The sequence below is a fragment of the Mobula birostris genome, chromosome 28 (assembly GCF_030028105.1).
Source record: "Mobula birostris isolate sMobBir1 chromosome 28, sMobBir1.hap1, whole genome shotgun sequence".
In the NCBI taxonomy this organism is placed as follows: domain Eukaryota; kingdom Metazoa; phylum Chordata; class Chondrichthyes; order Myliobatiformes; family Myliobatidae; genus Mobula; species Mobula birostris.
Window position 1 is genome coordinate 4,546,715 of NC_092397.1, and position 14,106 is coordinate 4,560,820.

At 52.6% G+C, this 14,106-nt stretch overlaps 1 protein-coding gene across 3 annotated transcripts in view; it reads left to right on the forward strand.

Annotated features, from left to right (window-relative positions):
• The first annotated feature begins 2,852 nt into the window (after positions 1–2,852).
• Positions 2,853–14,106, forward strand: part of mta2 (metastasis associated 1 family, member 2) — a 106,761-nt gene continuing 95,507 nt past the window's right edge. For 2 of the 3 annotated variants that reach the window (XM_072245939.1, XM_072245940.1), the window contains exon 1: positions 2,854–3,708. In XM_072245939.1, coding sequence (XP_072102040.1) covers positions 3,681–3,708 — 28 coding nt within the window. In that variant the 5' untranslated portion in view covers positions 2,854–3,680. Of the gene's footprint in view, positions 3,709–14,106 lie in introns of all 3 variants that reach the window. The other variant, XM_072245941.1, reaches the window with a different exon arrangement.

The following is a 14,106-nucleotide window of genomic DNA, read 5'->3' on the forward strand; positions in this document are numbered from 1 at the left end:
CTTTGATGTATTTTACCATTAGTCTCCAAGTATCCTGAAACTTTATCCTTAATAATAAACTCCCAACACCTTTCCAACCGCTGAGGTCAGGCTAACTGGCCTAAAAATTCCTCCCTTTTGCCTTTCTCCCTTCTTAAAGAGTGGAGTTACATTTGCAATCTTCCAATCCTCCAGGACCATGCTAAAATCAAGTGATTTTTGAAAGATCATGACCAATGCATCCGTTATCTCTTCAGCAACCTCTCTCAGGACTCTGGGATGTAGTCCATCTGGTCCAGGTGACTTATCCACCTTCAGACCTTTGAGTTTGCCTTGACACTCTTCCACAATGAAGACTGATGCAAAGTACCCATTAAATTCATCTGTCATTTCTATGTCCCCCATTATTACCTCACCAGCATCATTTTCCAGTGGTCCAATATCAACTCTCACTCCCCCCCCTTTTACTTTTTATATAACTGAAAAAACTTTTAGAACCCTGCTTTATATTATTGGCTAGTCCACCCTCATAATTCATCTTTTACTTTCTTATAGCTTTTATGTATGTTTGTCTATGTGTGTGTGTGTATATACACACTACAAGGCAATATCATGTTAAGGTGATTGGAGGAAATTATCAGGGAGGGGGGATGTCTTTTACAGAGAGTGGTGGGTGTGTGGAATGTGCTGCCGGAGGTGGTGGTAGAGGCAGATACATTTGGGACATTTACTTAGATAGGCCTGTGGATGATAGAAAAATGGAGGGTTATGTGGGAGGGAAGGGTTAGATTGATCTGGGGGTAGGTTAAAGGGTCAGCACAACATTGCGGGCCGAAGGGCCTGTACTGCTCTATGTTCTACGGTCCTCGCCATCAGTCTGCGCTGTCGACAGAACGCAACGCATTTACTCACCCAAGGCTACTCCAAGCCTACCAAGAAGAATGGGAAGCAAAAATAATTCATAAAGGACCCTGAACATACAACTCGAGCACAGAGGGTCCCGAGCCTGGCTGTGAATCGAGGAGGGGCTGGCATGCAACCAGTGGTCCCATCCCGTAAAAACCCAGAGCAACAGAAACTCAACAGATCTCATCCCTGAGAGTGGAAGGACAGAGTCATAGAAAAGTACAGTGCAGAAACAGGCCCTTCAGCCCATCTAGTCCGTGGTGAGTCACTCTGTAGTGGTCTCAGTAGACCTCTCTGGCAACTACGCCCCTCCTTGTCTCTGTAACACAGGGGGAGGGGGTGGAGGTGGAGGAGTAGGGGGGAGGGCAGGGGAAGGAGTAAGGAGGGGGAAAGGGAGGGAGTGGGGTCAAGTTGGAGGGGGAAGAGGAAGACTGGAGAAGGGGAGGGGAAGTGGAGAGGGGAGAGGGCGAAAAGGAGGTTGGAGGAGTGGGCGAGTAGGAGGGGAAGGAAGGAAGGAGTGGGCGGGGGATTGAAGGAGAGGAGTAGGGAGAAGATTCGAGAGGAGGGAGGAACGAGTAGGAGATGAGGGGGAAGAGGAGGGGAGGGGAGGAATGGAGGGGGTAGGAGTCAGGGGGATGGAGAGTGAGGGAAGAGTAGGGGATGAGTGGTGAAGAAGGTAGGGCAATAGGGGAAAGGGAGGTAGGCGAGGGGCTATGAGGGAGGGGAGGGGAGGGAAGGGTGACGAAGTGCGGGAGAGGTGGAGGGGAAGGGAGGGGAGGAGTAGGGGCTGAGGAGGAGTGGCAGGAGGATGGGGAGGGAGGAGGGGGAAGTAGGAAGAGGGAGGGGAGGGGAAGATGGGAAAGAAGGGGGAAGGAGTAGGAGGGGATGGGGAGAAGGAGGGGGAGTAGGGGGAGGGGAGGGGAAAGGAGTAGGGGGTAGAGGAGGAAGGCAGGGAGCAGAATGGAGGAGGGAGAGTGAAGGGAAGAGGGGGAAGGAGTAGGAGGGGATAGGGGAGGAGAGGGAGTAGGGGATGGGGAGGAGGGGGAAGGAGAGGGGAAAGGAGTAGGAGGGTAGAGGAGGAAGGCAGGGAGCAGAATGGAGAAGGGAGAGTGAGGGGAAGAGGGGGAAGGGGATGGGAGTGAAGGTGGAGGGGGAGGGAGGCAGTGGTGGACATATGGGGGAGGAGAGTAGACGGTAAGACAGGAGAGTAGCAGAGAGTGGAGGAGGGGAGCGGTGTATTGGATAGTGGGGGAGGGGAAGAGTACTGGAGGGTCTGAGAGAGGGGGAGGGGAGTGGATGGGGTATCGGAGGGTGAAGGTGGGGAGGGAGGGGGTATTGGAGGGTGAGAGAGAGGAGAGGGAATCAGAGAGTGGAGGAGGGGAGCGGTGTATTGGATAGTGGGGGAGGGGAAGAGTACTGGAGGGTCTGAGAGAGGGGGAGGGGAGTGGATGGGGTATCGGAGGGTGAAGGTGGGGAGGGAGGGGGTATTGGAGGGTGAGAGAGAGGAGAGGGAATCAGAGGGTGGTGGAGGGGAGGGGGTATCGGAGGGTGGGGAGGGGAGAACAGAGTGTGAGGGTGGGGGAGGGAGTGGAGGGGGATCAGAGGGTGGTGGAGGGGAGGGAAGGGGAGGGGGTATCGGAGGGTGGGGAGGGGAGAACGGAGTGTGAGGGTGGGGGAGGGAGTGGAGGGGGATCAGAGGGTGGGGGAGGGGAGAGGGATCAGAGGGTGAGGGTGGGGGAGGGGATCAGAGGGTGGAGGAGGGGGTATCGGGGGTGGGGGAGGGGAGTGGAGGGGGGATCGGAAGGTGGAGGAGGGTGGGGGAGAGGGAGGTGTCGCACACAGTGATGGAGCCGCCTGCGCGCCGGGGCTGAAGGGGTTAATCCCCCCATGCAAACCACGTGCTCCGGGTCATGACCTCCGCCGGTGTGAGTGTGAGGGAAGGGGGGGAGGGGAGTTTAACCCCTGGCACGCCGGCTTCCCGGAACAGCCGGGCGTGACGAAAGGCCGGGTGGACGGGGTGAGGGGAGTTAAAGCCCAAATAAGCAGCCGCGGCGAGGCGAGGCGAGAGCCAACCGTGAGGAGCGCGCGTCCGCGAATTCCACCGCCGGGACTTCCCGCCACGCGCGCGTGCACGCCAACGGTCAACAGTTCAACGGTCGGCGGACCCCCCGCGCGCGCCGGTGACCGACATTCCCCTCCCCCCCCTCAACCTGAACCCAACGCTCGCGCGTGTCGTGTCCTGTCCTGTCCCGTGTCGTCGGCCAACGGTCCCCCCCACTCCCCGCGCGACCACCGGCCCCTTTCCCGCGTGAACGTCCGATAACTGCCTCCCGCCCCCGGCACGTGACTCTGTCCATTCACCCCGGGGGGGGGGAAGGGAGAGGATAACCGGTGGCCGCGCTCCCTCCCTGCGCGTGCTCGCGCCCGGCGTGTGACAGGGACGGAGGGGTGTGCGCGCCCCCGACCACCCCGGCCCCCGCGCGCCCCCGTGCCCGCGTTCACACTCACACTCACACACTCTCTCTCTTTCTCCCCCCACACACAACCCCGCTCCCGGGTCAGCAGCGCTCGTTCAGCGGCGGCGGGGCGCCGGGAGCCCGGAGCCCTCGCTCGGTCCGGCTCCGGGGAGGGGAGAGAGAGAGGGAGGGAGGACCCGGCGGGGTGTTTGATTCAGTTTGAGGAGGAAGAGGAGGCAGGAGGGAAGGGAAGGCGAGGGGGGCCCCGAGGCCCCTCCCAGCGGAGCCCGGGAGCAGCGGAGGGCGAGCGAGCCCCGGGCGGCGGCGGCGACGGTGGCGATGGCGGCCAACATGTACCGGGTCGGAGGTGAGTCCGGACGGCCCGGCGGGGGCGAGAGGGAGGGAGGTCGGGGTCGGATTCAGCCGTGAGGGGGGAGGGAGGTCGGGGTTATAGAGAGAGAGTGCGTGTGTGTGGGGTGGTCCTGACAGGAGAAGGGGTTGCAGAGTGGGTTGTGTTGGATCCTGAGGGGGATCTGGAGTGTAATTGGGGGTACAGAGTGGGTTGTGTTGGATCCTGAGGGGTCTGGGATGTGATTGGGGGTACAGAGTGGGTTGTGTGGGGTCCTGAGGGGGGTCTGGAGTGTAATTGGGGGTACAGAGTGGGTTGTGTTGGATCCTGAGGGGTCTGGGATGTGATTGGGGGTACAGAGTGGGTTGTGTTGGATCCTGAGGGGGATCTGGAGTGTAATTGGGGGTACAGAGTGGGTTGTGTTGGATCCTGAGGGGTCTGGGATGTAATTGGGGGTACAGAGTGGGTTGTGTTGGATCCTGAGGGGGATCTGGAGTGTAATTGGGGGTACAGAGTGGGTTGTGTGGGCTCTGGAGTGTGATTGGGGGTACAGAGTGAGTTGTGTTGGATCCTGAGGGGTCTGGGATGTAATTGGGGGTACAGAGTGGGTTGTGTTGGATCCTGAGGGGTCTGGGATGTGATTGGGGGTACAGAGTGGGTTGTGTTGGATCCTGAGGGGTCTGGGATGTGATTGGGGGTACAGAGTGGGTTGTGTGGGATCCTGAGGGGGGTCTGGAGTGTGATTGGGGTTGCAGAGTGGGTTGTGTTGGATCCTGAGGGGTCTGGGATGTGATTGGGGGTACAGAGTGGGTTGTGTGGGGTCCTGAGAGGTCTGGGATGTGATTGGGGGTACAGAGTGGGTTGTGTTGGATCCTGAGGGGTCTGGGATGTGATTGGGGGTACAGAGTGGGTTGTGTGGGGTCCTGAGGGGGGTCTGGAGTGTGATTGGGGTTGCAGAGTGAGTTGTGTTGGATCCTGAGGGGTCTGGGATGTAATTGGGGGTACAGAGTGGGTTGTGTTGGATCCTGAGGGGTCTGGGATGTGATTGGGGGTACAGAGTGGGTTGTGTTGGATCCTGAGGGGTCTGGGATGTGATTGGGGGTACAGAGTGGGTTGTGTGGGATCCTGAGGGGGGTCTGGAGTGTGATTGGGGTTGCAGAGTGGGTTGTGTTGGATCCTGAGGGGTCTGGGATGTGATTGGGGGTACAGAGTGGGTTGTGTGGGGTCCTGAGAGGTCTGGGATGTGATTGGGGGTACAGAGTGAGTTGTGTTGGATCCTGAGGGGTCTGGGATGTGATTGGGGGTACAGAGTGGGTTGTGTGGGGTCCTGAGGGGGGTCTGGAGTGTGATTGGGGGTGCAGAGTGAGTTGTGTGGGCTCTGGAGTGTGATTGGGGGTGTCGAGTGAGTTGTGTGGGGTCCTGAGGGGGGTCTGGAGTGTAATTGGGGGTACAGAGTGGGTTGTGTTGGATCCTGAGGGGTCTGGGATGTGATTGGGGGTACAGAGTGGGTTGTGTGGGGTCCTGAGGGGGGTCTGGAGTGTGATTGGGGTTGCAGAGTGGGTTGTGTTGGATCCTGAGGGGTCTGGGATGTGATTGGGGGTACAGAGTGGGTTCTGTTGGATCCTGAGGGGTCTGGGATGTGATTGGGGGTACAGAGTGGGTTGTGTGGGATCCTGAGGGGGGTCTGGAGTGTGATTGGGGTTGCAGAGTGGGTTGTGTTGGATCCTGAGGGGTCTGGGATGTGATTGGGGGTACAGAGTGGGTTGTGTGGGGTCCTGAGAGGTCTGGGATGTGATTGGGGGTACAGAGTGAGTTGTGTTGGATCCTGAGGGGTCTGGGATGTGATTGGGGGTACAGAGTGGGTTGTGTGGGGTCCTGAGGGGGGTCTGGAGTGTGATTGGGGGTGCAGAGTGAGTTGTGTGGGCTCTGGAGTGTGATTGGGGGTGTCGAGTGAGTTGTGTGGGGTCCTGAGGGGGGTCTGGAGTGTAATTGGGGTTGCAGAGTGGGTTGTGTTGGATCCTGAGGGGTCTGGGATGTGATTGGGGTTACAGAGTGGGTTCTGTTGGATCCTGAGGGCTCTGGGGTGTGATTGGGGGTGCAGAGTGAGTTGTGTGAGGTCCTGTGGGGTCTGGAGTGTGATTGGGAGTACAGAGTGGGTTGTGTTGGATCCTGAGGGGTGTGGAGTGTGATTAGGGGTGCAGAGTGGGTCCTGAGGGGTCTAGGGGTGTAGAGTGGGTTCTCTGGGGTCCTGAGGGTGTCTGTGGGGTGTGTTTGGGGGTGCAGAGTGGGCTATGTGGGGATTCTGAGAGCTGTGGGGTGTGTTTGGGGGTGCAGAGTGGGTTATGTGGGGATTCTGAGAGCTGTGGGGTGTGTTTGGGGGTGCAGAGTGGGTTGTGTGGGGTACTAAGGGGTGTGTGGTGTAAATAGGGGTGCAGAGTTTGTTGTCTGAGGTCCTGAGGGGTCTTGGATGTGATTGGGGGTGCAGAGTGGGTTGTGTGGGATTCTGAGGGGTGTGGGGTGTGATTGGGGGTGCAGGGTGAGTTGTCTGGGTTCCTGAGAGGTCTGGGATGTGCTTGGGGTGCAGAGTGGGTTCTGAGGGGTATGGGGTGCATTGTGGGTTGTCTGGGATCCTGAGGTGGGGAATGTTTTTGGGGAATGGGAGAGTGTGTGTGTGTGATCTGAGGGTTTGTGGGGCCCCAGGGAAGATAGTTGTGCACAGGAGGTTGTGTGGGGTCCTGAGGGGTGTGGAGTGGGTGCGTTGTGGGGCCCCGGGGATATTGGAGTTGTAGAGTGAGTTGGAGACCTCAGGGGGTAAGGTGGGTTGGGGGGCCCATGGGAAGGTAGCGATGCAGTGTCTTGGTGGGGGGAGTGGGTTGGAGGAGCCCAGGGGAAGGTGGAGGTGGGGGGGTTAAATAGGGGATTGAGTGTATGTGTTGATGTGGTTTCCGAGGAGGGGTTTGGGGAGTGTCGTTAGTGGTTTCCCAGAGTTGGGAGAGGGCAAGATTTAGATGGTGGGGGGGGAGGGTTCAGGGGGTCTAAGGATGGGGACGGGAGGGGAGCAGGCAGATTGGGTATAGTGAATGGGGAGGGAAGGGTCAGGGGGTCTGAGGGTCTGGGGCAGAGTGTAGGTTCCTGAGAGGGTGAGAGAGGTGGTCAGGGTTCCAAGAGGGGAACGAGTTGTTGGGAGTTGTTCCAGGTGGGAAGAGGTGTTGGGAGTCCCGGGAATGTGGGGTCTGTGAGTTAGGGCGAGCCATCTGGAGAGAATGAGAGTGAGTGGGTGGGGGATGTCAGTGAATCTGAGGGTGGGGATGTTGTCTGGAATTGGGGTTCCCAACAGGAAGAAGGGCACCTAAGGGAATGGAGGAATGTGGGTAGATGGAGGGGGAAAGGGTTGCCGGGAGTCTGAGAAGATGGGTGGGGGGGGGGTCAGGGTCCCAAGTGGGTGTGGGAGGAGGTGTTCAGGGTCCTGAGTGTTGGGGAGGGAGTTTGAGTGGGTACAAGTGCGTGAGGGGAGATTTTTGGACAGGGAGTTTCTGACTGTGGGGGTCTTGTCTGGTGAGAGGAGGCTGTGACTGGGGTCATTGGCTCAGCAAGGGTTGGGGGGTGTAGAAGTCTGTGGTAGACTGGGACAGTCACGCCCTGCAGAGTACGTGGTGGTTGGAGGGGGCGGCTTGGACAGGAAGAGAAGCCTCTGAAGTTTGTTGGACGAATTGAGGTTGTGAGAGCTGAGATGGAGGAGAAGAGAGAGGAGTTTGTGATTGGGGGATTTCATTGTGGGGAAGGATAACCAGTCAGTTTGGGAGGGGGAAGGAATGTTTCAGGGGAGGAAGGTGCCAGGCGGAGGGGAGCATCTGTGGTTGGAGGGTTGGGAGTCTGTCCTCAGGTGGAGGGGAGGGGGTGTTTTCCTTGAGCAGAGGAAGAGGATCTGCTACTTCCATGGTAACACGGATTTCTGAAAATGGTTTGGTTTAGAATTGTTGATGGGGTTTGTGTGAATTTGACAAGGAGGGGCATCTCTGAGGACTACTCTGGTGTTGGGACACAGGAACCTGTAATGTGTTATTCTCACTATGGTTGGGGTGTGTGTTGGGGATGGTAATCTGGGTAATGTGTGTAGAAATACAGGTTCTACTTTGGTGAAGGTCAGGGCTGTGGTAACGAATGAGGTTCGAGGGTATGTTGGACGAACATCGAGTAATGTGGCTGGTGGGGTTGGGGTCAAGGGTGAGATGAGGTTTAGCAAGAGTTGGTAAAAGAGGGGAAGCTATCTGAGAACATTAGATTGATGGTGAAAGGCATGGTGGTGAGGGATGGACCCAGAAAATTGCTGGGATCCCAGGACAGTGTCCTGTTGCATTTCCGTAGGGTTTGTAGACCTTGTGTTAACCTGACCTCCTTTTGGGAAAGAGAAAGCTTGGGGAGTGTGACCCTCTTCCCAAGCCTCCCCTTTCCTGCATGTTGGGACTAGTGGTTTGTCAGCCTTGGATTTGAAGTTATAGAGTCATAGATTGTTGCAGCACAGAAATAGGCCCTTCAGCCGTTTGAGTCCATTTCAGCAGTTAATCTGCCTCGTCCTGTCGACTGGCACCTGGACTGTAAGCTTCCATTCCTCCACGTGCTTGCCCAAAGTTCGATTAAATTGTCGAAATCGGACCTGTGTCCACCGCTTCCCTTCCACTGCCCCTAACTTTGAATTTAGAGAACTGGCCACTGTTGCTCAAGATGCAGCGAATTTTCTCTCTCCTCTTCCTTTCAACTTTAACTCAGAAATGCTTTCAAAGTGTACTGGGTGGAGCAGAGTTGAGCTCCGCACGTGATTGCCCTGTCATTTCCTGTCAGAGGGGACAGAACCTCCAAGGCCCAATAGCAGGAAACCTGCACTTGAAAATTCCCCTTCAGAAAATCAGATAAGAGTCAGCTGATCTGTAAAACTAAAGTGGCTTCATTATGGCTCCAGTGAGGAACTGGGGCAGCCTCAATTTAAAACACTTAGTGTTAACTTGATTTCAGTCCTGATGAGGGGTCTTAACCCAAGAGGTTTACTGTTTATAGATACTGCCTGAGCTTCTCCAGCACTCTGTGTGCGTTGCTCTGGATTTCAGCATCTGCAGAATCTCTAGTGTTTTTTTTTAAAATTTTATTTCTGGTTTGCCTCTCTGGTGTGCTCCTTCTCAGTAGTTTTCGTTTTCCCGAGACATGTCCTTGTCCCCTCAGTTCCTTCTGAGCTCCTTTAACTAAATGAACAACAAAGGACTTGGAGCAGTACAGCACAGGAACAGGCCAGTTGGTCCACAATGTTGTGCCGAACCAGCTGAAAAGCGAATCAGAAACACCCAAACAAGAGAAAATCTGCAGGTGCTGGAAATCCAAGCAACACACTAAAACAAAATGCTGGAGGAACTCCGCAGGCCAGACAGCATCTAGGGTTCCCTGGCCCCCCCATCATATTTTTACTATGGATGTCCAGTCCCAGACACCTCCATACCCCACCAGGAAGGTCTCAGAGCTCTCCATTTCTTTCTAGACACCAGACCCAACCAGTTCCCTTCCACCACCACTCCCCTCCGCCTAGCGGACTTGTCCTCACTCTAAGTAATTTCTCCTTTGGCTCTTCCCACTTCCTTGAAATAAAAGCTATGGGCACTCACATGGGTCCCAGCAATGTCTGCCTGTTTGTCAACTACGTGGAACAGTCTATGTTCCAAGCCTACACTGGTGACCGTCCCACACTTTTCCTACACTATATTGACGACTGCATTGGCACTGCTTCCTGCACCCGTGCTGAACTCGTCGATTTCATCCACTTTGCCTCCAACTTCCACCCAACCCTCAAATTCACCTGGTCCATTTCCAACACTTCCCTTCCCTTTCTCAATCTCACTGTCTCATGTCTGGAGACAGCTTATGCACCGATGTCCATTATAAACCAACGGACTCTCACAGCTACCTAGACTATACCTCATCCCACCCTGCCACATGTAAAAACACCATCCCTTTCTCTCAATTCCTCCGTCTCCACTGCATCTGCTCTCAGGATGAGGCTTTTCATTTTAGAGTGAAGGCGATGTCATTTTTTTTTTCAAAGAAAGGGGTTTCCCTTCCTCCACCATCAACACTGCCCTCAACCACATCTTTTCCATTCGTGTACATTTGCTCAGGGATAGGGTTCCTCTTGTCCTCACCTACCACCCCACCAGCCTCTACATTCAATGCATAATTCTTTGAAACTTCCGCCACTTCTAACTCAATCTCACCATCAAACACATCTTTCTCTTCCTCCCGCTTTCTGCTTTCCGCAGGGATAGCTCCCTATGCGACTCCCTTGTCTATTGGTCCCTCTCCACTGACCTCCCTCCTAGCACTTATCCTTGCAAGCAGAACAAGTGCTACACTCTACCATTCTGGGCCCCAACAGTCTTTCCAGGTGAGGCAACATTTGACCTGTGAGTCTGTTGGGGTCATATACTGTGTCCGGTGCTCTCAGTGTGGGCTCCAGTATATCAGTGAGACTACTTTGCCAAGCATCTATGCTCCATCCGCCAGAACAAGTGAGATCTCCCAGTGGTTGTAATTTTAATTCCACTTCCCATTCCGATATGTCTATCCATGGCCTCCTCCGCTGTCGTGATAAGGCCATGCTCAGGTTGGAAGAGCAACACCTTGTATTCCGTTAGTGTAGCTTCCAACCCAATGGCATGAATATTGATTTCTTGAACGCCCAGAAACGCCTCCCCTTCCCCCATCCCCTCACCATTTTCCATCCCCTTTCCCCTCTCTCATATTATCTCCTTGCCCGCCCATCGCCCCCCTCTGGTGCTCCTCCCCCTTTTTCTTCCATGGCCTTCTGTCTCTTTTACCAATCAACTTCCTAGCTCTTTGCTTCATTCCTCCCCCTCCAAGTTTCATCTATCACCTAGTGTTTCTCTCTCCCCTCCTCTCACCTTTCAAATCTACTCCTCAGATTTTTTTCTCCAGTCCTGCCAAAGTTTCGCCTGAAATATCGACTGCTTTTTTCCATAGGTGCTGCCTGGCCTGCTGAGTTCCTCCAGCATTTTGTGTGTGTTGTTCAAAAACACCCAGACACTAATCCCTCTACCCTACCTATATCCAGATCCCTCCATCTTCCTTACATCCATGTGCCTATCCAAACATCTCTTAAAAGCCTCTAATGTATTTGCCTCCACCACCACACCAGGCATCCACCACTCTCTGAGTAAAAATCTTACCCCTCACATCCCCTTTGAACCTGCCCCCCCTCTCACCTTCAATGCATGCCCTCTATTAGACATTTCAACCTTGGGAAACAGATATTCCCTGTCTACTCTATCTATGTCTCTCATAATCTTATAAACCTTGATCAGATCTCCCCTCGCCTGGAGAAAACAACCCAAGTTTGTCCAGCCTCTCATGATAGCAGATGCCCTCTAAACCAGACAGTATTCTGATGAACCTCTTCTGCACCCTCTCCAAAGCCTTGACATCCCTCCTATAGTAGGGCAATCAGAACTATATGCAGTACTCCAGATGTGGCCTAACCAGAGTTTTATAAAATTGCAAAGTAACTTCTTGACTTTTGAACTCGGTCCAAAATATTCCATATGGAATTCATATAGAATTGTAGGTTTAATTCTTACTTTCCTAAGTTATTGTGTGTTATGTGCTTTACACCCTGGTGTGGAAAAACATTCTCTTGTTTGACGGTATACATGTATATTGCTAAATGACAATAAATTGATTTGACTTGAAAATGGATATAGATTGCTTCTGAGCTGTGTAGCAGGACAGTTGATACTCTAGAGTGAAGGGAGGGGTTTTAATGAGTATTTTGTGGGGGAAGGAGATGATAATGTGGTTGTTCTTCAACCTGAGCACTTGAAGCAATAATCTCAAGTGCAAGAGAGATGTAAAGATAGATGTGTAGGAGATCTGCCAGAACTAGAGGTGAGGAAGGTGAATGCATGTTAGCATTTATTTCAAGAAGACAGCAAGGATGTGATGTTGAGGTTCTATAGGCGTTGGTCAGGTTGCATTTGGAGTATTATGAGCAGTTTTGGGCCCCTTATTTGAGAGGGTCCAGAGGTGGTTCAGGAGAATGATCCCGGGAATGAAAGGGTTGACGTATGAGGAGTGTTTGATGGCTCTGGGCCTGCAGTTTAGAAGAATGAGGAGGGGATCTCATTGAAAATTTGAATATTGAAAGGCCTAGATAGAGTGGACATGGAGAGGATATTTCTAAAAATGGGGGAGTCTCAGGAGAGAAGAATGTCCCTTTAGAACCAAGATGAGAAATTTCTTTAGCCAGAGGGTAGTGAATGTGTGGAATTCATTGCCATAGACGGCTGTGGAAGCCAAGTCATTGGCTATATTTAAAGTGGAGGCTGATAGGTTCTTGATTAATCAGGGCATCAAAGGTTATGGGGAGGAGGCAGGAAAATGGGGTTATTAGGAATAATAGACCAGCTGTGATGGAATAACTCGATGGGCTAATGGCTTGTTTCTGCTCCTGTGCTTTATGGAGATTTAGGAAGATTGGATGGTTTAGGACAGGACTTTGCAAAGGTGAGAACCTGGTCAGTGAGTTCGGTTCTGCGCGTATTGTTGATGGTGGAAAGTTAGTGGCCTCTCCAGAGATCAGAACTGGTATAAATTCCATGCAGGGTTTCTGGCCCATGCACCGTTTTAATCCTGTCCCTCCTGGATTGGAAAGAAAGGACCAGATTGTGGAATAATTGTTTCTGGTCTGACTTTTTTTTTTCTCTTGCACTACTTATTTTTTTTATACATTCCTTAACGTAACTTTTTATTTATTGCTCTGTACTGCTGCAAATTTCATGACTTCTATCACTGGTAATAAACCTGATTCATAATCAGGCAAGTACAATGTAAACCCATGGAACTCATTAGTTTCTTCCTGGCTGCACACCAGGCAGTGCCCAGCAGTGGCTACCTTATCTTGTATCTAAACAGTAAATCTCCAGAATTTTGACCCTTCTGGAAATCTTATCCCAACATGTGGGCAGTTTTCAGACCTCACACATGACAGAAAAGTTTCTCCCTTCATTTCAAGGCGTTCAAACTGCTTTAAAAAAACTTTCTTCATTGCTGTTACTGTTGTAATATGGAACACTGAACAGTTCGATCACATTTCTTCCATTGGTAGCTTGCATGTATATCAGTTTCAGTGGTTTGTAGAGGAATTAATCTAGCCACCACCCCACCCAGTTTATGAATACTTGACCCGTGTATTCCCAAAGTGTTTCTGAAGACTAGTGGGAAAAGATGGAAAGGTTTGCTGGTCTTTTGTGTTTGTGCTACATTTCTGACTGTGAATAAATTTTTGTTTTTTAAAAAAAAGTTCACAACTATACACTAATCAGGACGTCATGAACTATTCTGAGTCTTGATGAAGGGTCTTGGCCTGAAACATCAACTCCAGAGAAGTTGAGTTCCTCCAGCGTTTCTTTTTGTATGTGTTGCTCTGGATTTCCAGCATCTGTGGAATGTCTTGTCTCTTCATAAACCATGTACAGTTTCAAATTAAAATACGATTATTACCATCTGCAACAGATTTGGGGGCCCACTGTTCCCAGAAATCGTTATTGTGCTCATAGAGACTGCGGGCTTCTTCGCCAGATACACCCGGGTGCGGATGTGATCCCGGAAGAGGGGTAGGCAGTGGGCTCATGCAGAGCCCTTGACTATCCCACACCAACTTGGCAAGACCCGGGAGCAAACAGACCAAATATCCCGACTGGCCGTGGCCCTCTCCCCTCCGTACCGGGTGAGGAATGTGGGGCTGAGGTGTAGACACATGAATTGCAGGGGAAATGGGAACCAGAACACCAGAGCAGAGTGTGTAATGGTCATGGAGAAAGATGTTGTTAAGCCTACGTGCAAGGTCATGGTGTGACTAATGTTCTGAACTGCGTGTATTTCAACGCAGTGAGAATCATAGGAAAGGCAGATGAGCTCAGGGCATGGATCAGCAGGTGGAAATACGACATTAGTGAGACTTGGTTACAGGAGGGGCAGGACTGGCAGCTCGAAACTCCTCTGACAGAGCAGGAGGGATGAAAGGAGGAGGGGTGGTGTTACTAGTGAGGGAAAATGTCACAGCAGTGCTCAGTCAGGACAGCCTGGATCTGAATTATAGGGAAAGAGTGAATAGGTTAGGACTTTATTCTCTAGAACATAGAAGACTGGGAGATTTGATAGAGGTTTACTAAATTCTGAGGGGTGTAGATAGGGGTAAATGCAAGCAGGCTTTTACCACTGAGCTGGGTGATAGAGCTCATGGGTTAAGGGTCAAAGGTGAAAAGTTTAAAAGAAACCTGAGGGAGGGATGACTTCACTCAGAGGGTGGTGAGAATGTGGAACAAGCTGCCTGCATAAGTGGTGAATTTGGGGTCATTTAAG